The sequence below is a fragment of the Fusarium tjaetaba genome (genome assembly GCF_013396195.1).
Source record: "Fusarium tjaetaba strain NRRL 66243 chromosome Unknown NRRL66243_c0000215, whole genome shotgun sequence".
NCBI lineage: Eukaryota > Fungi > Ascomycota > Sordariomycetes > Hypocreales > Nectriaceae > Fusarium > Fusarium tjaetaba.
Window position 1 is genome coordinate 60326 of NW_023501411.1, and position 23872 is coordinate 84197.

Sequence of the window (23872 nt, forward strand, 5' to 3'; positions counted from 1 at the left end):
AATGGCGGGGTGGGGCCGGTCAGGCACCGATGTTGTTCGGTAATTAATTATCGTCAGCCTATCGAGATATCACAGGAATTTTGGCTGATCTGCAGCAAAGCATTGAGGTGCCAGGGTGCTGTAGATGAACATTGGCGGCCAGAGCGTCATATATACGCTAGTCTCGCCTCATAATTGACATAAAAAGCAATTCGCATCATGGCCAAGTAACCGGAGCCCAATCAGCACCGATTGTCTATTTCTCAAAACTTTCAGCTCTCATTTTGAGCGACCGCATTGGTAAGCGAGTCGGCCGCCCAAGTCAAGCCCTCGCGTCTACCGTACCCATGAACCAGGCTCCTGGGTTTCGGGAGCCCTCCGTCGCTGATGCAATGTCTGTCTAGCGAGATTTCTGGGACCCCATGTCTTTCTACTATCCGATGCGTGGTCACAACTCTTGCAACCCATCCTTTCCTCAGCGCCGGCATAGATGGTATCTGTATATATTTTAAGTCTGTTATAATTTCTTATGCTGCAGCTGAAAATTACAAGCTTAACGTAATGCTTTGTCCTTGGCCGTTTCGCCCAAGTAGAAAAGTCTGGGAAACGAGAACATGTCATCAAAGGTACAGAATTCGACCGTTCCAAGCTCAAAGCCCCTCTTTATCTTTGGCAGCCAACCTGTGAGGGCTTTTTCAAACTCAGCCTGATCCTCGCTTTCCAGCCACCGGATTAGATACGCTATGCTAACGTGAAACCGGTACGTCAGGTGGTTAGGCGCGTGGAACCCGAAGGCGTCAGCCAGCCTGTCGCGCAGTCTTCTCATACGCTTCTCCTCTTCCTCTGTCGCTCCCACGATGTCGAGTGCCATGCCAAACTGACCAAGTTGGAACCCATTAACACGCATCTTGTATGGCGGTGCCAGACCCTCTGCCATCAATGAGAGACCCAGGCTCTTTACGCTCTTGGAAAAGTTCCTCGTGCATTCTTCCAGAGGCAACTTCTCCAAACCCTCTGGCCACATGCCAGGTTCGGCCTCTTCCTCGCGGACGCCGTCGAATACCGTCATGTGCCACGAATCAGGCGGGAGTAGACGGAATTTTTTCGAAAGTGTGGGATGAGAGGCGATGGTGTTGTATACCTCCCAAAGCCCGGGAAGGAGAAGCGATTCGGCTGGGATGTGACAAACAGTCGTATTTCCAGGATAACGCAGGGGGTTTCCGTCTGGAGAAAACTTGGTGTGTACAGCCGGTGGATAAACTTGGCCGTCAGTCGCCATTACGGCTACAGAGCCGAGAATCATTTTTGCGTCTTGTGATGCCAAAGTTTGTGTTGAGGCCCTATCAGAGAAGAAAAAAAAGGAAATCTGCTTGAGTGCTGTCGGTCCGAGAGCTTCTGGTCTTCGGTTTCTTATAGATCCCACGTGGACAAAGGCTGGCCCGTAGTTTCGGCACAAGATAACGACTCGGCACGAGATAGGAATTTTGTGAATGGTTAGTTCAAAGCTAATACATACTACCAATAAGAATACAGTATTGCAGAGATCATGTCGAGAGAACCCTGTTTTGCATGTTGACGCACTAGGGCACGGTGAATACGAAGCCTGAATAAAACTCGGCTAGAGATAAGCATCATGTGTCACCTCGATAGATAGTTACGGACTAGCGTCATTTAGTCGTGAAAGCTTAATGAATCTTGCCCACGGGGAACATTGAATGTATATGATTGGCAGATGATTTTATGAACTAGCTGGTTGTTTCTGACTGCCGAATGTATGAGCTATAGTTGCGTCCTACTATATATATCGTATTGAGGCGTTGATCTTGATATTATCTACCAGCCAGCTCACAACATCACTAAACCAAAACAATCCGGACTACACAGACAAGCAACCAGAAGCAATGTCTAATTCCAACGACATGGCCAAAAACCTTGACGGACCCGAGGCCACTCAGCTCGATTGGGTCGCTGACGCGCAAGATGCGAATGCTCAAGAGCATGACCTCAAGTTCTGGGATGCCCTCAAACTGTATCGTAAAGCAGTCTTATGGGCCCTTCTGATGTCTACCGCCATCTTCATGGAGGGCTATGACACGATGCTCATGGGCAATATGTTCGGCTTGCCGGAGTTCCGGAAGCGCTACGGCCAGCCTGCCAAAGGCGACACTTATCAGATCCCGGCTCCCTGGCAGGCTGGCCTCACCAACGGCAGTGCTTGTGGCCAATTGGTTGGTCTGTTGGTGTCTGGTTACATGACCGAGAGGTTCGGCTTCCGCAAGACCATGACCCTTGGCCTAAGTGCCAGTGCTGCCTTTATCTTTTTTCCCTTCTTCGCTCCTAGCCTTGCTGTGCTTGAGGTTGGCCAAGTTCTGTTTGGTAAGCTGATCAAAGCCATTATCAATATGACCCCATCTAATAACTCTGACTTAGGAATATTTATGGGTCTCTACCAGACGATTCCTGTTGTATATGCTAAGGAAATATCGCCCGTTTGCCTTCAGGCTTATTTGACGACTTGGGTGAATACCTGCTGGGTATGACATATCTGATTGTGTGATAGTACAGTGAGACTGAGCATGTATAGGCAATCGGTCATCTCATCGGCGCCGGCATCCTTCGAGCCCTTCTCGTACGTGGCGATGAGTGGGGATATAGAATTCCGTTTGCCATACAGTAAGTAAAATGTGTCTGGGTTCTGCTCTAACAACACACCACGACTAACACATGGAAGATGGGTTTGGCCCCTTATTCTAGTCCCAAGTCTCTATTTCGCACCTGAATCTCCGTGGTGGCTCGTCCGAAGGGGAAGATTGGAAGAAGCGAAAAAGGTACTGAAGCGACTCACGTCAGCGGAACAGGCTCACTTCGACATCGATAAGACTGTCTCTTTTATGGTAGTGACGACCAATTATGAAAGGGCCATTAGCGCTGAGACATCATACCTGGCCTGTTTCAAGGGGACCGATCTGAAAAGAACACTGATTGCAATTGGTGTCTACTGTATTCAGACTCTCAGCGGCAACCCTCTACGGAGCTACTCGACCTATTTCATGGAACAAGCTGGCTTTCCAACAACTCAAGCATCCAACATGACGATTGTCAACTACTCTCTCGCATTGGTTGGTGGACTAGTGTCGGTAAGTTCTCTGGCTGATATCAAAGTGATATCTTCATTTAACATGAACCTTAGTGGCCACTGTTGTCTCTTTTTGGCCGTCGATCTATATATGTCTGGAGTCTCTTCCTTATGCTTATTCTCATGATACTCATCGGTGGTCTCGGAATCCCCCAATCTCACTCCTCTGACCATTCATATTCGTGGGCAATTGCTTCCCTCCTCATTGTCTCGTCTTTTCTTTACAACGCGACGATGGGTCCTCTGACAAACGCGATATGCTCGGAGGTCCCCTCAACACTCCTGTGCAGCAAGACAGTCGTGCTTGCTCGATGGTTCTACACGGTTACTTCCATTACCGCTGGCGTTCTCACACCATATCAGCTCAATCCGACCGCGTGGAACTGGGAAGCCAAGACAGGCTTTTTCTGGGCAGGCGGTTGTCTTATTTCCTTCGTCTTTGCTTACTTTTGCGTTCCAGAAACAAAGGATCGCACAGCGGCTGAAGTTGATATCTTGTTCAACCGCAAAGCGAGCTTGCGGTCCTTCTCCAAAACTTCCGTTGATCTGGTAGAGGCTGTGGTAGGCGACAATGGCAAGGAAACGAACCAAAGAGGACAGATGGATAACAGGCGCCATTAGTCAAGCTCATTAACAAGATTGGAGAGGTCAGTTTTTGCTGATAAATGTTTGGAGAATAAGACGCTATGTAGTAGTAAATCTAGGTTAACTGCTGAAATCCGCTGACTGCCCGATGAGTAATTCCCAGCTCGCTATAGAAAAGGGGGCGGTCCACCAAAATACCAAATGCAGAAGTATTTAGACGTAACCCGCCTATTCCTCTCTATCTGTGCCTCTGAGAGCGCCCTGCCGAACTCTGCAAAGAACTTACTCCTATACGATGGCCCGCGTATGTCGCTGATTCTCTCCACGGCCCACTGATTTTGCTCTCGATCCATACATTCAATCGCGCAAAGAAAGAGGGCTCGAACATATCCGGGATTCAGCCCTTTACCATAATTTTCTTCCCATTCATCATCCACAATTTGCTTTATGGACTGTATGGCCTCTCTAGAGCCAGTCCATTTCGTCAATGGATCCCCCAGGACTCGATCTATCTCGACATACTCTGCATAATAGGCTGCATTGCAGATACGAATGAGATCAATGATCATATCTGCAGTATTGGGCGCCAATTGAGAACGGATACCCTTGGCCGTTTGACGTTGTATTGTCGATCGGCTTTCCCACAAAGCCTGTAGTTGTGATTTGACTTCGGCCATGCTTGTGATGACTTCATCCTGGTCACTTCCAGATTTACGCGTGCGACGATAGTGTGTCTGTTTTGCAATTCGGCCAGATATCATCTGTAACTGAAAGTAGAAATCAAACAATGGAGCACTTAGGACTTCATGTAAGCCCGTCGACACATCCCGCTGGTGGCCTGGTAGTATCTCAATGAAAGGCAGTGCCCCCTCGTAATTTGGCAACATATCGTAGAGCTCTTCTGAGAGTAGCCCTCTCCCGCCCCCTCGATTGGTGATAGTTTGGATGATTTTTAACCATGTACTCAGACGTTTGCATAACGGAGTATGTGTCAAGGGGTTTTGTGCCCAGGACTTGACTCTCTGGAGCAAAGTCTGACTTGGCTCTTTGAACGCAATAGTCTGCTCATCGGAGAGAATAAGGTCGAAGACACATAGAATAAATATGACTGCTAAGGCTGTGCTGAAATCGTGGATATGGTCACCCAAGAGTTGGTCAAGTGACGCCCTGGCATGACTAGCGTAATCCACAGCTCTTGCTGGTGATAGGTTATACATCAAAGTCTGATGTAGTGTAGATATGGCGGTGATTGCTTGGTTGACGGCTCGGCAAGACTTATATCTCTCGACAATTTGGTACTTGGCGTGATGCCAATTGACTTTGTCGAAGGGCGTGATTCCAGGGCACTCCACCACCTCGAGAAATACTGTTGAGGATTGCAGATGCTCATCATGGGCTCTGAGAAGATCCATAGTGGTGCATAACTGGATGTCTCGCGATATGAGGCTCGACGTTGAGTCCGTTTCCGCTGGGTTATCTCGAGTGGATAGTGGATCGCCGCCCGGTCTCTCCAACCCAGTATCAATCCCCAAGGATACATCCAGTGGCCAGTCGCCGGGGTGATGAAAGGCATTTTGGCAACTTGTTTCTAATGGAGAGACCGTACTGGGAGTGCTACTTTCACAGTACCCAGAAGATGGAGGAGTGGGCTGGGGTACAGATGCGGCCACTTCAATCGTTTCTTTGGCCGGCGAGCATTGATTAATGTCTTTTGAGACTCGCTGCTGGTTTTGCTTTGACTTGTATACACACGAGCGCTGTGATTTTGTGCAGTTACGACATTTCGGTTTCGCTTCGTCGCATCTAACCTTTCTAGATCGACAGGTCAGACAGCCGGTCCGCACCCGGCCGCGGTACTGCTGGTTGTTGTGTTCCATCTGTTTCTGACATTGCACTCCTTGAACCGGAAGACGGCGGATGAAAGAAGACTACGATATTAAAATGCCGCAATTTAACGTACTGTGTCATACCTTGCTAGCCTGAAAGTGTAACATGTAGTTATAGCATTTGCTTATAATTAGAGCCACGTGGGGCACCCGATATCTCTAGCCGAGTCTGCTTATCTCGTGCCGAATCGCTAACTGAGACCAAGTCTCTATTCCCAAGAGCTAACCCAACCCGCATGCGGCCAATGCATATTTATTCTCGTCTTGAGGGCCATATCCCATCTATTAATTTCCCAAGGTTACAAGATACTGCCTGGTGAGCCTTCAACCAGAGGCTCTTAGCGAAAATGGCCAATTATGATTTGCAAAATATATGTGTGTTTTTAGTCGACGTCGCAAAGGAGGCTGGTGAAATGATTTGTGCTGCACGGCCAACGTTGTCAACAACATCCTCAAAGAAAAACAGTCAGTATTTCTCCTCAAACCTTTTCTATCTTACTAAGACTCTCTAGCCGCAGATATTGTTACAGAGACAGATCAGGCCGTCGAGAAGTTTATCTACGAAAGCCTTCAACAACAGTTCCCCACGTTCGCGTTTATCGGTGAAGAGACTTTCGAGCATGGCACCACGCTCACCAACAAACCAACATTCATCGTGGATCCAATCGATGGCACATCAAACTTCGTTCATGGATTCCCAGTGGTCTGCGTGTCCATAGCTCTCGTTGTCCATGGACAACCTACTATTGGCGTGGTTTACAATCCGTTTCAAGATGAGCTTTGGAGTGCTATCAGAGGCGGAGGAGCATTCGTCTCACAAGGTGGTGCGTCGCCAAGAAAGTTGCCACTTTGTTCACTGCCTCTAGGGAACATCCAAACGGCCAGTATTAGTCTAGAATGGGGCAGCGACAGACAGGGTCCCAACTTCGACCTGAACCTCAAGGTGTTTACAAACTTGGCCAGGGCTGTCGCCTCGGGTGGTCACTTTGCCAATTCTCTCCGGTTCATGGGCTCAGCAGCCGTTGCAATCTGTCGTGTTGCCGCAGGGCAGCAGGATGCGTTCTGGGAGTGTGGTTGCTGGTCTTGGGATGTCGCAGCTGCTTGGTGTGTTTTGTTGGAGGCTGGAGGTATCATGGTAGATGGACATCCCGGCAACATGCATCCTCCTCTAGATAATAGACGATATCTTGCTGTTAGGCCAGCGACCACTGGGCAGCAAGAGTTTGTGGAAGAATTCTGGTCTGTAATTGGGGATAGTCGATCAACCTATGGCCCTGCCTGAATTCGCATTTCAGTCCCAGTCATTAGAAAAAATTCTATACACTCTATATACGCTGATTTAACCTCAATCTATATTAAGGGGTATAATATTATTTATTATTTAAACAAAACGTGAGTTAATAGTACTAACTACTAATGTTCTACTGCTACAGTAAATGATAATGATTTAGTATTGCCACCCACCGAGTACGAGACGTTAACTACTTGCTTGCCTGTTCTGCGCGGGTTAAAGCCAGTGATCGAATACCCGCCATAGCCCTCAAATAATTCATCATCTGTGATACCGTCCGAGTATCTCGCAGATACAACCATGCCGTCGAGGTCAAGAGACTCGCCGATTCTGTAGACGCGCTTCTTGGGGGGTATTATCTCAATAGAGCGTAAATCTGCTCCGCGAAGGGCTGCATGCTCAGCGGTCGTGAGAGACCAGATATGGCCATGCCGAATGACTCCAAGCGACAGATCGTAGTCAGGCTTCAGCGTCCAGTTGATTGGCTGCCAGTCTGGCTTTCCAACGTCCGCAGTCCAGTAAGGCTGCTACTGCTCTTCCATGAATTCTCCTGAAGGTGAGCCAGCCCATTTTTGGTCTGCGTACATGTAGTAACCTTTACCCCGAGAATCATGGAGGTTTGCTTCGAAGACAAGTGGACCCTCGGCGTACGTGGTGTTCATTGTGCGATGGGTGATGCATGTTGCAACGAGCTCCCATTCATCTGGCTGTGCGAGGATGGATCGTGCTCTCTCTTGGTAGAGATCTTCTGAATCACATGGCAGTCCATACCAAGTAAGGTTTACTCCTGTGGAATTGCGGTCGGAAACTATGCGTTGGTAGAATCCTTTGCCGTCTGGAATTATGACCGGATCCTGCGTCCCGTGGCCAGTTCGCGCTGTCATCACTTTTGCAGGGCTAAAAGTGATGAAATCCCGAGTCGTTGAATACAGCGTTTGTCCTCCGGTCAACGGATAACGTCCATCGGGATCGCTTTTATCACTGGAGTAGTGCGTCCCTTTTGGATACATGCTCGAAGTCCAAAAGACAACAGATTCCCCGATTTCGGGATCCCAGATAGCCTCTGGCGCATATGTCATTCCCGCTTCCTCCGGCGACACAAGGACATGTCGTTGTTGGGACCAGTTTCGCAGGTCATCGGATTCCCAGACCTCAATGTAGCGACTCGCACCACTCTGAGCCCAGTCCCAGCCCTTCCATCCATTCTCCACCGCGTCAACATTGAGATCAGTCGCAATGAGGAAGAATCTATCGCCCTCTGGTATGCGTACAACCACGGGATCTCGGGTGCCATGCATACCTTTGGTAGAGTTGAGGACAGCTTTACCATTATTGGTGGCCACCCAGGCTGTCGGATTGTTGCCCACGCTCGTTGCGAAGTAGACTTGCTGACCTATGTAGGAATTTGACCTTGCAAAGTTTGTCATGGCGTAACGGGAGAACTGGGCAAGGTCGACGGATGGTTGCACCCTGACCGGGAATTGGCGACAAAGCGGCCGAGAGCCGCCACCTTCGAGGCAAGCAGTCAAATGAACCGTGGCAGCATGAGAGCCAACGGGCGGTCTCTTGACGACACCCGCAGCAATTCTACCACGAGGTTTATCTGACACCACATCTGGATGGGACGATTTCCAATGTATGCTTACACCTGGGTACGCCGGGAGTTCAGTTGGGAGATGCAGATAGCCACGCACATTATCGGCATTAGGGATAACAATGGCGTCTAGTACCTTTGTGCCAGGCCCAGATGCATCAATGGTAATGCACAAGCAAGATGCGAGGAGACTTGTGAGTACTAAAGCGTTTCGGATGTTGGTGACGTGGAGAGCCATGTTCTTCGGATAACGCATTTGTGGTAGTCGGAGCCAAAAGTAACTTCTAGGGCGGTCGGGTAGACCACGCAATATAGTCTCATCTCAGGGACAGTTCTTCATGACGCAATTAGGACAGAGGTCTTTAAAGCTGCGGTAATAATGCCGATCTTGCCACAATTTTGACAACTAACCTGTTTCTGATCTTCGACAATGGAGGATTTATCCTGCGGGGCTTCGATAAAGCATGTGATGTTTGTCAACAGACTATGAGTACAAGTCAGGGATCAGGATTATTTAGGCAAAAGTCGATTACCATTGTGTACCACCCGGCAAGCAGGTGGCTCATGTCTCTAGAGGTTTGTGATGTCCGGACAGCATGCCGAGGTGACTAAGCGGCCGTTCCTACGACAAAACAACAGCAATAGACAGGCCGAACCGGAACTGATATTCATCATTGGTCCGGCTGTTGGTTGCCTCATTACAACCCATGTTCTTGTCGAGTCTCCCCGCATACCCCGCATTTTCGTCGATCTGGCTGCCGAAGAAGATTGGTTTGTTTGTTACTTGAGGGGACTGAGATTGTTCTCGGCTATACACGTGATCTGCAAAGAGTTCAAATTCCACCAATTGAGACGTCATCCTTCAGAGGTTATGCATATTGTGACGATCCTACCCATACTGATAGAGGAAGCCAGCCATGCAATGTGGGAGCATCATCGAGTTATTGGTACATTAGCCTGAATATGTTTGTGTAAGGCTTGTTTGGCTCTTTGGGCTCACTTAAGCGTCATGTCTCGCTTGGTACGTATCTCAGAGATATAACTTTAATGGACTTCTCTAGTGAAGACGCCATTGTACTCCATGCAAGTAATAATATCTTGTGCTTCCGTACCCTTAATCACTACTTCCTGCCGCCTTTTTACTACCGACATCCAGAGGCCATCAACTGGCAGAATGTTAGTTCGAACAGCCGCTGTCTCGTCTCTGGCCTTATATGGTCTAGCCATGGCCGAGACTGGCATTGATGGTTGGCTTCGTTACAAGCCGTTGCCATCTGATGTCGTCGACAACTTCAGGCCTCCTAAGAGCATCATCACGCTCAATGGAAGCAAATCTAGTCCCGTCTACACTGCTGGCACCGAGTTACAAGACGCCTTCGCGTGTATCTTTGAAGAGCAGATCCCGCGTACATTCAAGGGCTGTAACCACCAGAACTCCATCATCGTGGGCACTCTTGACGCCTATCATGATGCGTGCGGCACAGCACATCTCCCCGCTGCTCTTGAGGAAGATGGGTTCTGGCTGAGTGTCAAAGGTGCATCCGTCAAGATCGTCGGTCAGAACGAGAGGGGTGCACTCTATGGCGCCTGTGAATACGCATCCATGCTTTCCCAAGGCAACTTCTCTGAAATTTCCTATGTCTCCAATCCGACCAACGCTATCCGATGGGGATAACATGGATGGTACTATTGAACGCGGCTACGGCGGCGAGTCAATCTTCTTTGCAGAAAACAAGACCATGCCTAACAGGGCCCGCGTGAAGCAGTACGGTCGGTTGCTTGCGTCGATTCGTATAAACGGCGCCATCTTGACCAACGTCAACGCCAACCCCATCACCCTGCAACCAGACAACATTCGTGGACTTGGCGAAATCGCGGCTATACTAAAGCCGTACGGCGTGCAGATTGGCCTTGCGCTTAACTTTGCTTCCCCGCAGCTTTTGGGTGGGTTATCGACGTTTGATCCGCTCGAGCCATCCGTCATCTCCTGGTGGGAAGACATCACAAACAAGATCTACAACGAGATTCCAAACTTTGCAGGATACCTTGTCAAGGCGAACTCAGAAGGACAACCAGGACCGCTCACCTACAACCGCACGCTGGCCCAGGGAGCTAATCTCTTCGGCGATGTCCTCAGACCGCATGGAGGAATCGTCCTGTTCCGCACATTTGTGTATGAGATGCTGAATATCACCGATTGGAAAGCAGATCGTTCTGCAGAAGCGTACAACGCGTTCCAGGGTCTCGATGGAAAGTTCCATGATAATATTATCCTTCAGATGAAGTACGGTCCACTTGATTTCCAAGTCCGGGAACCTGCACATCCCTTATTTGGGTACTTCAAGAACGCCAACGCTGGTATTGAACTTCAGATCGCGCAGGAGTACCTGGGACAGCAAGCGCATACGGTCTACTTGGCTCCTCTCTGGAAAGAGATATTAGATACGGATCTTCGTGTTGATGATAAGCCATCTGTTGTGCGAGACATTATCTCAGGGAAGCGGTTCAACCGTCGGATCGGTGCGTTCTCAGGTGTAGCGAATGTGGGGATGAGCCAGACTTGGACTGGTAGCCATCTCTCCATGTCCAACCTTTACGCCTTTGGCCGCTTAGCCTGGGACCCGACCGATGATCCCGAGGCAATTATCAAATCATGGAGCCGTCTGACTTTCGGTCTTCATCCACAAGTAACAGATATCGTCACGCGCATCGCCATGGAGTCGTGGCCGGCATATCTGAATTATAGCAGTGGAGACCTGGGACTGCCAACCCTTACAGATGTCACGAATAACCACTTCGGGCCAAATGTGCGAGCTGGCGATGACAACCCCTATGGTATCTGGACTCGGTCTGATTCATTCTCCATCGGTATGGATCGCACTGTGTCGAACGGTACAGGCTTCTCTGGTCAATATCCCCCCGCACTCGCAGAGAAATTCGAACACATAGAAACCACACCAACAAACATGATCCTATGGTATCATCACGTCAAATACACACATAAGCTTCCAACTGGGAAAACGGTGATCCAACATATGTACGATGCTCATTATGCTGGGGCCGAAACGGCGCATACCTTTCCGAAGCTATGGATGGGAGCTCAAAGATATGTTGACGAAGAACGCTTCAAGTCTGTACTCTTCCAGCTCACTTTCCAAGCTGGCCATGCGATCGTGTGGAGAGATTCTATAGTGGATTATTATCACAACCTCACAGGGATCCCTGATGAAGCGGGACGTGTTGGACACCATCCATGGCGCATAGAAGCCGAGGCCATGTCTCATAGCGGATACAGGACCGCCGTGCTGGACCCTATTGAGTCTGCCTCTAATGCCACTGCACTCGAAACAATCGGTAACAGTACAGTAGCTACGGCGAGTACAAATCTTGACTTTCAGCCTGGGAGATACGACATCGCAGTCGTATACTTTGATATTCTTGGTGGGACTTCGAAGTGGGAAGCGTACCTGAACGGCAAACTGTTGGGAAAGTGGGTTGGCAATTTGGAAACAACTCTCAGTCGCGCAGCAACGACAGAACCAGATGGTGCTTCGAAAGCCCGTATCACGTTCTCAAACGTAAAGATTGAGCAAGGGGATATCTTCAAGGTCGTTGGAAAGGGGGACGGCGCGGAATTGGCACCTCTTGACTTTGTAGTATTCCTTCCCCCGGAAGTTATTGATTGATAGGACACGAGCTTTAAATCATTGAAAAATACATGGCAGTTAGAGGAGTGAACTGCATTATCGTGCTCACATACCACAGAAGTATTTTCCTTCCCATACCCAACGCCATTCGAACCTCGCCAGGGATAACAAAACACTTAGGGTCTCAATCCTAAACTTTACGAAGACTTAGGTAACCTAGCCTAAGTTTAGGACGCCTTTTGCTGAGTTTATTTTAAGAATGGCATAGCCTGCACAGCTCAAACAAGGTGGAGCGACACGATCAAGCACCAACGCAGACACCTACGCATGGCTAGCGAACTGTTTATACTTCTTTGAAATGACCAAGGTGTTTCCAAAGCCACCGAGATACGAGCAGAAAGACAAGGAAACTCCCATCATGAGCCTTGGCGATATTCAACCAAACGCCACAGATGAGGAGCTGCGAAATCGGATGGCCAATGTGGTATGGTAGAAGGAGATGAGTATGTTTGAACGTGATCTTACTGCTCGATTATAGTGCTGGTTTTCATTTCAATCGTACAGAAAGAAATAGGATTAAAAGCCTTCATCTACATAAGTAATCGCTCTGCTATGCATCCCTGATATAGTTGAATGGCGAACAAGGCTGATGGAATGGTCAGACGTTTCGTCATTCGACCACTTTCGGTGTCACGCAACACGGGAACATCCTATCGCTAGTTAAGCTCAGCTGCCCAGCTGTACCACTGTCGCTTTGATTGCCTTTATAAAAGACTGAGATATCTAGCGTTATCCAATAGCGCTGTTCGTGGTTGACAGCCTTGGTAGGGAATCAGCCAAGTTAGCTCTCTGCAATTCCACTATAGGGAATTACTTAATCCGACTCCGACAAATCTTGACTTTCTGGCACGTGATTCTTTTCCCTATCTCCAACCTCTTAGTTTCCATCCATGCGATGTTAGCCCATCTGATAGTTTTATAATGCATCCTAACATTACGTTCCAATCTCAGAGGATCTAAAGAACGCGGCCTTCTACTCAGCGGAGAACAACTTCCGCGGCGTTGAGATTGTCTATATACTTGTTTTCGTCTCGAGTTGCCTGCCTAAGCCGTCGAGCAAGTGATGGTCTCCAATCTCGATGAAAGTGGCCTTCCCCTTGTAGCTGTTGATCCTTCTTCCCACTCCCCTTCAGCCTCCTCGTCGTTTTCCCCTCCACATCAAGAATTCTCTGCTCCCATCTCCCACGATGATTCGCATCACGATCCACGGCCAGCAAAGCGTCAGAAAACACAAGCATGTCTCCGTTGCAGGAGGCGCAAGGTAAGTCATTCCCCCCCGTCTCTGTCGCTCATTGAATTGATCGAGTATGGCTTATCGCAAAATGCCCATAGCAAAAATGTGACTACCGCAAGCCCTGCGGTAACTGCGTCAAGGCTGACGAGCAATGCTACGCTGCGTCTTCTACCCGCCCATTACAAGATCTCGTGACAACACAAGGTCCGCTTGTCGTTCGGTCAGATGAGATGGCTGCCCTCGACGAGCGCATCTCCCGGATTGAGCAGATGACCCAGCATCAGGGCTTGAGAACCTACCCTAGCGAACCTGGAAACTCCCAGGCTCATGTCCAGGAAAGACCGGGTCTTGATGCCACCGCTGCATCGCCCTCCATCCTCGCGGACCCGTCGCATTTGTCGAGAAGTACACCGGCTATGGCACTGTTGGCTGCCTTTGCGGCACCAATTTCAGAAATCGGTTCGCCCAGTGTCACGGTAGACGCTAGGCAAAGACCTTGTCCCCAAGGAGACCTCGAGGACATGGTTGACAGCGCGACAGAGGAAACATTATTTAGTATCTACAACGACAAAGTGCAATGGCGGTACCCTTTCCTCCGCCTATACCAACTAAGGAACCGTCACGAGCGATCGTCTGAACCTTGCACCCTCTTCTTTATCAGCATGATCTACTCGATAGGTCTGTTACTCGGAAGGAGTGGCCCTAACCTATTTTCTGGACTGAAGCAGGAAGATTTCTACAGCAAGGCAGTCACGCAATACCTCGCGTACGTCTTCAAGGACCCTGACCAGCTGCTCCACATACAAGCATATCTCATCATTGCCATGCATGCTATTTATTCCCCTTCAACGGAGCGCATTATCACGATTACCTCAGCTGCCATGAGATACTGCGTAATGGCCCAACTCCACTGTGATGCTGCCGAACCTGCTCCTGTAGATGTTGCCGCGCGTATTCGGATCCAACTTCGCCGGCGCATCTTCTGGTGTACCTACAAACTCGACCGAACGGTGGGTGGGACGTATCACCTACCCATGTCTATTCCAGACTCCCAGATCAGCGTCAAGATGTACGCCAACATTGATGATATGGAGCTCGATGATAGGTGCAACAGCGCGTTTCCTGATGAGGCCCAGGGAGTGTCTCGCTTCACGGATGTCTCGGCGGCTCTGCACGTTGTCTACTGCCGCCAGATCCAAAGTGAAATTCTCAACTCTACACTTCACCGCGATTACAGTCAGCATCTTGATCGGAATGATGCTTGGCGCCTCCGGGTCCTGGAGAAGCTCGATCGCTGGAGGTCACTCTGGGAGCGTTATGCTGACACGCCGTCGCAAAACCTTGCCGGCAGTGACTGGATCAACATGATGTACAGCTACAGTCTCAGCATGCTGTATCAGCCTACCAAGACTTCTGTCTTCTACTCAGCAGGGACCTGGACCGTAAAGGCCTGCATGCAGGCATGTCTCATCTTCCGAAAGTTTCAAAAGGACACCACCGTTACGGACCTCTGGCTAGGTCTCATTGCCCAATTCAAGTGTGGCGTGTCTCTTCTGTATACATTCTTTGCTACACCGCCTCAGATAAGGCCAGCTGCATACGAGCACCCCGACGTTGCTGAGGCTGTGAGAGCATGCAGTATCACTCTCACGCTCATAGCCGAGCGTTGGCCTCAGGCCAGGTGCATCAGAGACACGTTCGATATTCTTGCTCGTGAGGTTCCTCTGTTCGAACATGCATTAGCTAGAACGGCCACAACGGGACGGAGAGTGAGACCGGAAGCTAGAAAGAGTCTCCTCTCGTTGCTCCAGCAGATTGAGCCAATAGTTGTCCATAGAGATACTCTACGGATGATCCGGGAGATTGCGACAGATGACTTTCCTTTTCATGACCAGGCGCCACAGGCCACTGTAATAGACCAACCGAACAGCACTTCGCAGGAGCATAGTTACGAGTCGCCGTCACAACAATTAGAGATTGCAGTCGACTTTTTCCAACCACTGACGCCGTCTGCGTTACAGCTGGATATTGCTGGGTCTGGACTTCAAAGCATTGGAGACTCGTCCATCGAATTCCCTGCGTACTTTGACCTGGCAGACTATCTATGAGAACAAAAGCCTGGACATTGACATTGGGAATCACTTGTGACGATAGTAGGTATACAGCTTTACGTGGTTATATTCAAGTAATGAAACATTCTTATTCAATAGAAAAAGCTTCCGATGGATATGACTACATCATTCACGGCAGATGATGTCTCGCCCTGCTACTACATCGAAGAAAGAATCAGCTAGATGACCCCCGCGCGAAACGGGATTGCCTTTGCCGTCTTTGGGCATGCTTGCGATGGCCGGCGTAGCGACTTCACGCATATAGTACGCCATGCCCCCCTTGGCAAATCTATCTGCGAACTGTCGGGTCTGTACACTGGGACCTTGCATGGCCCAGACGGGCTGGAACTGCCATACGACGCCCATTTTGGCGATATCGGAATGGAAAGACTCAATCTCCTGTGGGGAGTAGCCTCCCTTGGAGAAGTCATAGGACCCAGTGAAGCCAAAAGCGAACATACGGTCAGGGTAAACTGCTCGAATAGCTGAGAGGAATTCGTGCATGTCTTTTTTGTCTGTTCAGAGCAAACGTTAGTGGGGATTTCAAACAGGGATGATGTAAATGGATAGGGGAGCAAAGCGGATATGAGAGGTTAAAAGTCGTCTTACTTGGCTTGTCTGCATTCTCTTTGTTAGCTTGAAGAGCACGGCGGGGAGATGTACGGGGGTATTCTTATCTCACCTTGGCGACTCCATGAAAGGTCCCCCAAGGGCGCAGCAACGAGGCACCGGTCGATGACAGCTCGGGATGACCACTGCCACATGTATTGCCCAAGAGTTGTCCTCGGAAGCTCCCAGTCAAACTCAACCCTCTGTCCAAGCAGACGCTCTGCGAGTGCTCGACTCTCACGCAGTGCCACGACCTTACCAGCGACACTGTCTTGGTAGAGTTTGTATTGGTCATCGGTAGCCATGGCCCGAACAGCCTCGTCGAAGGTCATCAGCCCGGCGGCTGCTTTCCACTCTGACTTTGCTGTGGAATAGGGTTTCCCAGTCTTGGCGGCTTCGTTGATGATTTCGGCGAAGGGACGGACGGTATTGGTAGCGCCGAGAACGTATGGGTGATCTCTGGGATCTGATACACTGTATTGTTGTGTCTGTGGTGAGATCACTGCGACTCTCTAGACGTGGTGGGGGTCGGCGCTGCTGACTTACCTCGTGATGAACTCGGCACCATGGCTATCGCATCTACATAGCAGCATTGTATCTACACTACAATTTGGGCCACGAGTAAGTCTCTTGCACTGGAGGATGGTGGAATAAAGATGCATACCCCATGATATCAAAGGTCATCCTGACCGCGGTCAATCTTGTCAGGTACTCCGAGGTCGGCACGATAGTTCTGCCCTCTCCGTTGGTGAACTTCTTGAGACCCATGGCGAGATCATCAATATGGATCATGGCGACGCCAGCCTCGACAAAGTTCCGAACCAGCTTCATGCATCCAGTGAGGGTTCCAAAGCCCATATCTGCATCTGCAACTATAGGAAGCATGTAGTCGATACATTCCAGATGTTTGCGTTCTTCCTTGGGGTATTTCATGCGAAGCTGGTTTTGACTCTGGTCTTGGAAAAGTTGGGTGTTGAAGATGCGCTTCACAATCGATGGTACTAGGTCAGCCGGGTAGTCCGCGTGGTCATCGCCGGGGAAGTTGGCTTGAGCATGGCCGGCAAGTCCGCCGGAAACGTACACTGTTCTCACTATCAATGTGTAAGAGATGGGCATGTTGGGGGAGATGGGAGGGGTCTAACTGGAGGTGGCCATTTCTCTGGCAACCAAGGGATCTGTTGTGCCAAAGGTCAAGTCGTAGGTATCATTGGCATTGTGTTCCTTTAGCATATGCCATAACTTGAGGCCCTGTGTGCTAGATGGATACTCGATCTTGAACCCGATGTTGCGCAGGGCGGCGATGGACTCAGCCGAGTACGGCCTACAGCGAACATTAGCTTTCGAGGGTCAGAGGGCACAAGGTCGGCAAGGTTTACTAACCGCTTGATGTGTTTTTGACGATCTGTTTGCCACCAGGTTTCGATTTGTCGCACCTCAGATAGAAAGGCATTGCTCTCATCAACAACGCTTTCCCACTTTGCAGCCATGGTGAATTATTCTTTGGGGATGGGAAGGGAGAGGAAAAGCCCGGGCAGCCTGGGGTTCGTGAAGAAGCTAAATGAGATGTTTGCGGTTACCATTACCCTTGCCCCTAGAGCTTTACGTTATGGGGCTATGGAAACAACAGACCTTGATACAATGTGTCAAAATAAACTCAGCAAAAGGTATCCTAAACCTATACTCAACTGAGACCACGCTGCCTCAAGTCTTTTTGTCATTTGGTTTGTTTTCTTTCCTCCCCTAGTCCGGACCATGATAGTGGCTCCGTGCCCAGCCCGAGCTTGTCTGGGGTGCAGATAAGTTAGCACAGACCCTGGCGCGAGTCAGTTTCTCCAAATGATTATGGTCCTGGCCTGTGAGTGGCTCATCGGAGACTGTCGGCCTTTTCGGCCCCGTCGGACCCGCTGCCGAGTCTTGATTGTCGGAGCTGACGGCGCCTACCCGATATCAGTTTTGATCTCACCATGACTGTATGTCTTCTTTTGCCGATGCGAACAATGGTATATCGACCTTGGTCTTAGAGCTTTTTTCTTTCTTTTTTTTTCTTGCTTAGGCTCTATTGTTATTACTGTAGCCAGCATTTCTTTATCGTTGCGTCCATCTTTTCTCTACTTATTCACCGTTTATCATCTCATCATGACTGTCGTTTCCAAGCTTGACGCTTCTGACAAGGCACGCAACATAATTGCAAAGGAGACAGATCGTCTCAGGAGTCAGCTCGAGAAAGTGTGCCTCGACATTCATTCACACCCAGAGCTATGTTACGAGGAAGAATTTGCTCACGATACCATATGCAAATTTCTCGAGACCAATGGATTCACCGTAAAGCGTCACGCATATAATATCTCAACATGCTTCGAGGCTGAAATAGGCGCTGGAGAGCATTCTATTGTGTACTGTGCAGAGTACGATGCGCTGGCCGGCATCGGACATGCATGCGGCCACAATCTCATCGCCTTGTCAAGCATCACCGCGTTCGTCACAGCAGCAAAGGCAGCCGTTGAACTCGGCCTCGCTGGTAGAATCCGTATCTTGGGGACGCCTGCTGAAGAAGGAGGTGGTGGCAAGATCCGACTCCTGGACGCCGGTGCATTCGACGGAGCAGCTGCAGCGCTCATGTCACATCCGACCAGCATGGACCGGATCAAAGAGGTTGAAGGTTTAGCTGGAGCGGCTGGTCTCGTTACTGTCGCTGCGACAAAGGTCACGGCCGAATTCTTTGGAAAAGCGGCGCATGCTGGTGCCACGCCTTGGCAAGGTTATAATGCGCTTGATGCTGCTGTTGGCTCATATGTGAACATTTCCATGATGAGACAGCAGATCAAGCCTGCCGAACGCATCTCTGGCATCATTACTAATGGCGGAACTGCCTCTAATGTTATACCCGATAAGACGAGCATGGAGTATAGTATCCGCAGCAGCACGGCTCACGCGTGTAATGATCTGATTGGAAGAGTGACGAACTGCTTTGAAGCTGCTGCCGCCGCCACGAACTGCAAAGTTGAGACAGGATCGTAAGTGATATAATCTTAACTTAAGGGCATGTGAATTTGTTGTTGCTAATCCCTTGTCTGTGTCACCAGACCATTTATATACAAAGACCAGATCCTCAACTCGGTACTTTGCGAAACATTCACTTATGAAATGGCTCTGCTGGGCGACAATTTCCTCCCAATGGCCAAGGAAGCCGTTTCAGCAGCCACTGATATGGGTATGTAAAAACGTGTGTCCTCACTAGCCATGGCCTTAAGCTGACATGCATTTTCTCTTTGTCCTGCAAAGGTAACGTGTCTCATGTTATACCGTCATTCCATTGCTCTTACGGCATCCACTCAGGCAATGCGTCCAACCATACCGCTGGATTCACGGCTGCGGCAGCGACCCCTGATGCACTTGACAGAGCTATTAGGGTAGGGAGAGGACTTGCTATGCTGGGTATCCGTGTCTTGGTAGATGGTGATTTAAGGCGAAACGTGAGCGCAGCGTTTAAAAGAGCAAGGCCAACCAACTGAAAAGCAGTTTAAGATATCTAAATAATTTAAACCGAGTTTACAGGCGTGTTGTTCTGAGCTGATAGACCTGGCACCCGATGCTTACAGCAGGCGCTCTACGTACTGTTCACATAATAAGAATTATTCTATACATTTATATTTATCAATACAGCGCTCTTCAAAATATCCTCTTAGTAACTAACTAATTAGTCAACCTATGACTAGTCGAGTAGTTTGTGCCAATGTAGAATATCTACCCATTAGCCTTTGGGGCAACATAATGTGCGGCAAACGTCTTACTTCTCTACACAATGTGAGCTTTGATGATGTCCACAAGTGACATGTACATCCGTCTATTGAGCAGCGATGGGGTCTATGACATAATTGTTGATCTAATATTCCACACGCGCATCCCTAAATTCTCATGTCACCTGCACATTCTATACCTCGCCACCTTGTATACGGGAGGAAATATCGCGAATGGATTCGACCTGTCTCGACATACCAGCCGCCAATATCGAAAGGTCACGGCCAGCCATGGCAAAGCTAGGAAATGTTAACTACACGAGATTCTATAGGATTACAACGGACGCTATGATTAGGGACGTACCGTATGTTGGAATACTGCTGGGCAAATGTTTCGAGAAGATCTGGCCTCCCCTCTAAGCCACCGAGCCCGACAAAGACCTTGCGGCCATTGACACTGGCATTCTGGGCAGCTATAGATATGGTGTCTATAGCCTTGCGAAATTCGTCCGTATCGTATTGGCCAGCGATACCCAGGCTGTTCCGCGACTCTGTCAGCCATAAAGAAAATGGAGTCTGCAATGCATGAGGGAGATCTTTGAGGCAACTTACTCCGTCGTCAAGTCTGCGCAGCCGATAAATAGAGCATCGACTCCAGGGACAGCTGCAATGGATCTGTGAGAGAATCAGCTCCGGACAACGGATACTATCGTTAGTTGTGCAAGGGCAATCTTACTCTGCATTTGAGACACCTTCCACGTTCTCAATCATGGGCATTATCATGACATTGTCGTTGATAACTTGTGCGACAAGCTGGTATGGAATGTGTGTCGTGTACTGTATTATAGGCTGAGCCATGGTTAATGACCGGCGACCCTGAGCATTGATGAGCATTAGCGATTCGTATATAGGACGGCCTTGACGAGCGATAATGTGGTCTTACCAGCGGTGGATACTTTGCTGCATTGACGCAGACTTGGGCTTCTTCAACGTTGTTGACATGCGGTACCACGATGGCCTGGGCACCAGAGTCAAGACATCGAGATATCCACTGAGCTTCGCAAGTAGGCACTACAACCATGGGCGTGATGCTTGTAAGCAATGAATAATTTAGCACCAACTTCGAGAGTGGAAGGCCAGACGTACCCGACGTTCAGGCAAGCGACAGAGACATCTCTCATGGTCTCGATGCCAATCGGTGCATGTTCAAGGTTCATGAGTACAGCCGAGTACCCAGCTCGCTTCGCAATGAGAGGAATTTCGGTGGACAAGCAGAGTCGAAGGCCGAACGATGTGGCGATCTGATTGTCCATCATGACCTGTTTGACCAGGTTACTCCGGCAGATCTCTCGTGCCTCTGCCAAGTCATCTTTGATCTGGCTGAGTGACATGGTTGCGCAGTGTTTCTTGTCTCGGAGATGTGACAACTGAACAGATTGAGAAAAAGACAAATCCAAAGACCAAGACCGAGATAGAGATAGAGAATGTAAACCTAGAGCGCGCAAGTCTGATCAGAACACGGAGATGGATCGGCAACGTCGGAGGCGGGTTCCCCGAAAAATAGGTCCATCGGCCCCCATCGGAGACGACGCCGATAGATAAATCAGCGCCACATTTTAAGCGTCAATTTATTTATCTTTTTATCATGAGATAGGGAAGATTGCGGGGGAATCGTTGGAGATAGCGCAGGCAACTCCACTCATGCATTGCCTTGGCTTTCCTGGGGTATATGAACCCTGCCTCTAGCTGTTGCATGTCACAGTCTTCTCATTCTCACACTCAAATATCTTGTTCAATCTCTTCAACTTACTTCCGGACAAGTCTGACAGCTATGGAAGGCGAAAAAAAGACCGATGTCAAGATGACTCAGGAACCTACGACCGGCAGCGTCGTGGTATGTGAAGACGCACAGCCTGCGCCGTCTTCACCGCTTAAGAGATTCCTCTATCATCTCTGGGACAATGATCAGCATCTCAAGAGCCCTGAAGAGCGAAAATTGGTCAGAAAGCTAGACTTTGGCATTCTGATCTGTGCAACTCTTGGTTGGGTATGTATTCCTCTCAGCAACCCCTTGCAAGAACCTTTGAACCAATAACCGTTCGTAGTGGATGAAATACATTGACCAGAACAATATCGTCAATGCTTGTGGGTTAAACTCTCTCAAGACGTTTGATCAGCAAGTTTCTAACATGCCATAGACGTTAGCGGAATGAAGGAAGATCTGGACATTCAGGGCAATGAGTATACATATATGTTGAGTATGTGACAATGCCTATCGCCGTGGCACGGAACGAACACTACAAAACTAACTGATCCTTAGTGTCTTACACAATCGCCTTTGCCATCATGCAAATCCCCTCCAACGCCATCGCTCTCAAGATCAGACCCCGAATCTGCATCGTCGTCTGCGAGTTGGGATGGACTATCTTTACGTATGTACCGTCCAATTCATCTCTCCCTATCCTCTCAAACTGACGCCCCATGATTTCGGACAGTTTTGCCCAAGCAGCCGCCACCAGCTCCAATCAGATGTACGCCTTCCGCTTCATGATCGGTTTATTCGAGTCCGGCTTCTCCCCAATCATCATATTCCTCCTCGGCTCTTGGTATAACAAAGCAGAGCTGGCCAAGAGAATGGCCATCTGGCACATCACAGGTTTCTTCGGATCGGCAACCTCAGGCTTCCTGCAGGCCGCGGTCCACAGGACACTCGATGGCAACCTTGGCCTCGCTGGATGGCGTTGGATGTATATCAGTAAGACGTGTTGTGCACAGCATGTACGTGGAGCTTGGCTAACTCGTACAGTCTGCGGCTGTATGTCTCTGCCCGTCGCTCTGTCTGTTTGGTGGTTTTTGCCTGATCTGCCTCACAATACCAAGGCTTGGTACATCACCGAGGAGGAGAAGCAGATTGCCCTGCGACGCTCTGCTACTCAGGGAAAGGTCCAGGTGACTGGCAAGTTGGACATGGCGCTTGCTAAGCGCATGTTTGGCAGCTGGCGATGGTGGGTACTCTGTGCTACATATATTCTGGTCAGTATCTTTTGTTTTGTTCCTTCAATGCATTCGCACGACTAACATTACTATCTACAGTATGGAAACAGTTGCCAGGCTGCGCCCTACTTTGCCATCTACCTGAGTATGCTACTACTGGCTCTCACGTACTGGTTCTTTGCACTTACTAATACTTACCTAGGAGAGTCTGGATACAGCGTTACTCAACGTAATATCATTCCCGGCTGCGCCAATCTCGTTTCAATGGTCACCGACTTTACCTGGAGCTTCATGTCTGACTACACTAGAAACCGTGTAGGGTGGATGGTCGGCCCTATTGTAAGTGACCCTGTTCTCGCCTCCTCTAAGACTATGACTGACGTGTCTTCTACATTAGCTGTGCACAACCGTTGTCAGTTCCGCTATTCTCACAGCTTGGCCCCCATCTGATACTGCCCGGGTGGTTGCGTTCTTCTTTGCGGCAGGAGGTTTTGTTACTGGAGTAACCTGGGTAAGTATAGACAAATATCGTATTGCTGTATCCACTGACACACACTCTCACAGACCTGGGCGAACGAGATTAACATCGGAAATGCCGAAGAGAGGGCCCTTACCATCTCCAGCATGAACGGTCTCTTCTACGCCACAAACTCCTTTCTTCCCATCCTTATCTTCCCTCAGACGATGGCACCAAAGTTTCAGAGGGGTTTCCCGTCGGTGCTGTCCTTTGCTCTAGGCGCGTGCGGCTTAATGTGTAAGTGGTATCCCTTCAAGACTAAAAAATAAAGTTGCAATTCTGATTTCACACCACAGTATTTGCCGACTTCCTCCATAAGCGAGAACTACGTCTTGAGTCTGAACGATCTTCCGCAGCTATCCCCGTAGAAGAGCTTGAGTATAAGAAGAAAGATGAGGAGTGAGATTTGGCGAAGTTGACATATCATTTGTTAAAACAGGAGGATTCGAAATAGGCTTCTGGTTATGGCAAAGCCTCCTACTCGCGCCCAAG

At 49.3% G+C, this 23872-nt stretch overlaps 11 protein-coding genes across 11 annotated transcripts; 7 read left to right on the forward strand and 4 right to left on the reverse strand.

The window, feature by feature from the left end:
* Nucleotides 1–532: 532 nt before the first annotated feature.
* Nucleotides 533–1282, reverse strand: FTJAE_9465 (RNA ligase cyclic nucleotide phosphodiesterase; the record flags this gene model as incomplete). Its single annotated transcript, XM_037356389.1, has 1 exon — nucleotides 533–1282. The coding sequence occupies one exon, from the start codon at nucleotides 1280–1282 to the stop codon at nucleotides 533–535; it is 750 nt and encodes a 249-aa protein (XP_037203448.1).
* A 598-nt stretch (nucleotides 1283–1880) lies between these two features.
* On the forward strand, nucleotides 1881–3736 carry FTJAE_9466 (major facilitator superfamily transporter; the record flags this gene model as incomplete). The annotated part of the gene is made up of 5 exons (XM_037356390.1): nucleotides 1881–2355; nucleotides 2410–2513; nucleotides 2564–2652; nucleotides 2711–3116; nucleotides 3170–3736. 5 exons carry the CDS (start codon nucleotides 1881–1883, stop codon nucleotides 3734–3736), a joined length of 1641 nt encoding a protein of 546 aa, XP_037203449.1.
* Nucleotides 3737–5933: 2197 nt separating this feature from the next.
* On the forward strand, nucleotides 5934–6868 carry FTJAE_9467 (quinic acid utilization QUTG (inositol-1(or 4)-monophosphatase); the record flags this gene model as incomplete). Its single annotated transcript, XM_037356391.1, has 2 exons — nucleotides 5934–6051; nucleotides 6099–6868. The coding sequence occupies 2 exons, from the start codon at nucleotides 5934–5936 to the stop codon at nucleotides 6866–6868; spliced, it is 888 nt and encodes a 295-aa protein (XP_037203450.1).
* Nucleotides 6869–7404: 536 nt separating this feature from the next.
* Nucleotides 7405–8727, reverse strand: FTJAE_9468 (arabinosidase; the record flags this gene model as incomplete). The annotated part of the gene is made up of 1 exon (XM_037356392.1): nucleotides 7405–8727. One exon carries the CDS (start codon nucleotides 8725–8727, stop codon nucleotides 7405–7407), a length of 1323 nt encoding a protein of 440 aa, XP_037203451.1.
* Nucleotides 8728–9696: 969 nt separating this feature from the next.
* FTJAE_9469 (glycosyl hydrolase family 67 C-terminal) lies at nucleotides 9697–10146 on the forward strand (the record flags this gene model as incomplete). Its single annotated transcript, XM_037356393.1, has 1 exon — nucleotides 9697–10146. The coding sequence occupies one exon, from the start codon at nucleotides 9697–9699 to the stop codon at nucleotides 10144–10146; it is 450 nt and encodes a 149-aa protein (XP_037203452.1).
* Nucleotides 10147–10210: 64 nt separating this feature from the next.
* FTJAE_9470 (glycosyl hydrolase family 67 C-terminal) lies at nucleotides 10211–12157 on the forward strand (the record flags this gene model as incomplete). Its single annotated transcript, XM_037356395.1, has 1 exon — nucleotides 10211–12157. The coding sequence occupies one exon, from the start codon at nucleotides 10211–10213 to the stop codon at nucleotides 12155–12157; it is 1947 nt and encodes a 648-aa protein (XP_037203453.1).
* A 379-nt stretch (nucleotides 12158–12536) lies between these two features.
* Nucleotides 12537–15520, forward strand: FTJAE_9471 (fungal specific transcription factor factor domain protein; the record flags this gene model as incomplete). Its single annotated transcript, XM_037356396.1, has 2 exons — nucleotides 12537–12602; nucleotides 13511–15520. 2 exons carry the CDS (start codon nucleotides 12537–12539, stop codon nucleotides 15518–15520), a joined length of 2076 nt encoding a protein of 691 aa, XP_037203454.1.
* A 129-nt stretch (nucleotides 15521–15649) lies between these two features.
* On the reverse strand, nucleotides 15650–17619 carry FTJAE_9472 (isocitrate lyase; the record flags this gene model as incomplete). The annotated part of the gene is made up of 6 exons (XM_037356397.1): nucleotides 15650–16029; nucleotides 16206–16606; nucleotides 16679–16711; nucleotides 16797–17223; nucleotides 17275–17453; nucleotides 17513–17619. 6 exons carry the CDS (start codon nucleotides 17617–17619, stop codon nucleotides 15650–15652), a joined length of 1527 nt encoding a protein of 508 aa, XP_037203455.1.
* Nucleotides 17620–18268: 649 nt separating this feature from the next.
* On the forward strand, nucleotides 18269–19351 carry FTJAE_9473 (amidohydrolase; the record flags this gene model as incomplete). Its single annotated transcript, XM_037356398.1, has 2 exons — nucleotides 18269–19146; nucleotides 19216–19351. 2 exons carry the CDS (start codon nucleotides 18269–18271, stop codon nucleotides 19349–19351), a joined length of 1014 nt encoding a protein of 337 aa, XP_037203456.1.
* Nucleotides 19352–19976: 625 nt separating this feature from the next.
* On the reverse strand, nucleotides 19977–21260 carry FTJAE_9474 (aldolase; the record flags this gene model as incomplete). The annotated part of the gene is made up of 7 exons (XM_037356399.1): nucleotides 19977–20015; nucleotides 20070–20169; nucleotides 20234–20407; nucleotides 20482–20544; nucleotides 20606–20745; nucleotides 20813–20960; nucleotides 21016–21260. The coding sequence occupies 7 exons, from the start codon at nucleotides 21258–21260 to the stop codon at nucleotides 19977–19979; spliced, it is 909 nt and encodes a 302-aa protein (XP_037203457.1).
* Nucleotides 21261–21700: 440 nt separating this feature from the next.
* On the forward strand, nucleotides 21701–23783 carry FTJAE_9475 (pantothenate transporter liz1; the record flags this gene model as incomplete). Its single annotated transcript, XM_037356400.1, has 11 exons — nucleotides 21701–21916; nucleotides 21975–22014; nucleotides 22068–22127; nucleotides 22190–22301; nucleotides 22365–22624; nucleotides 22676–22902; nucleotides 22963–23008; nucleotides 23066–23202; nucleotides 23261–23374; nucleotides 23428–23617; nucleotides 23677–23783. 11 exons carry the CDS (start codon nucleotides 21701–21703, stop codon nucleotides 23781–23783), a joined length of 1509 nt encoding a protein of 502 aa, XP_037203458.1.
* Nucleotides 23784–23872: the final 89 nt, after the last annotated feature.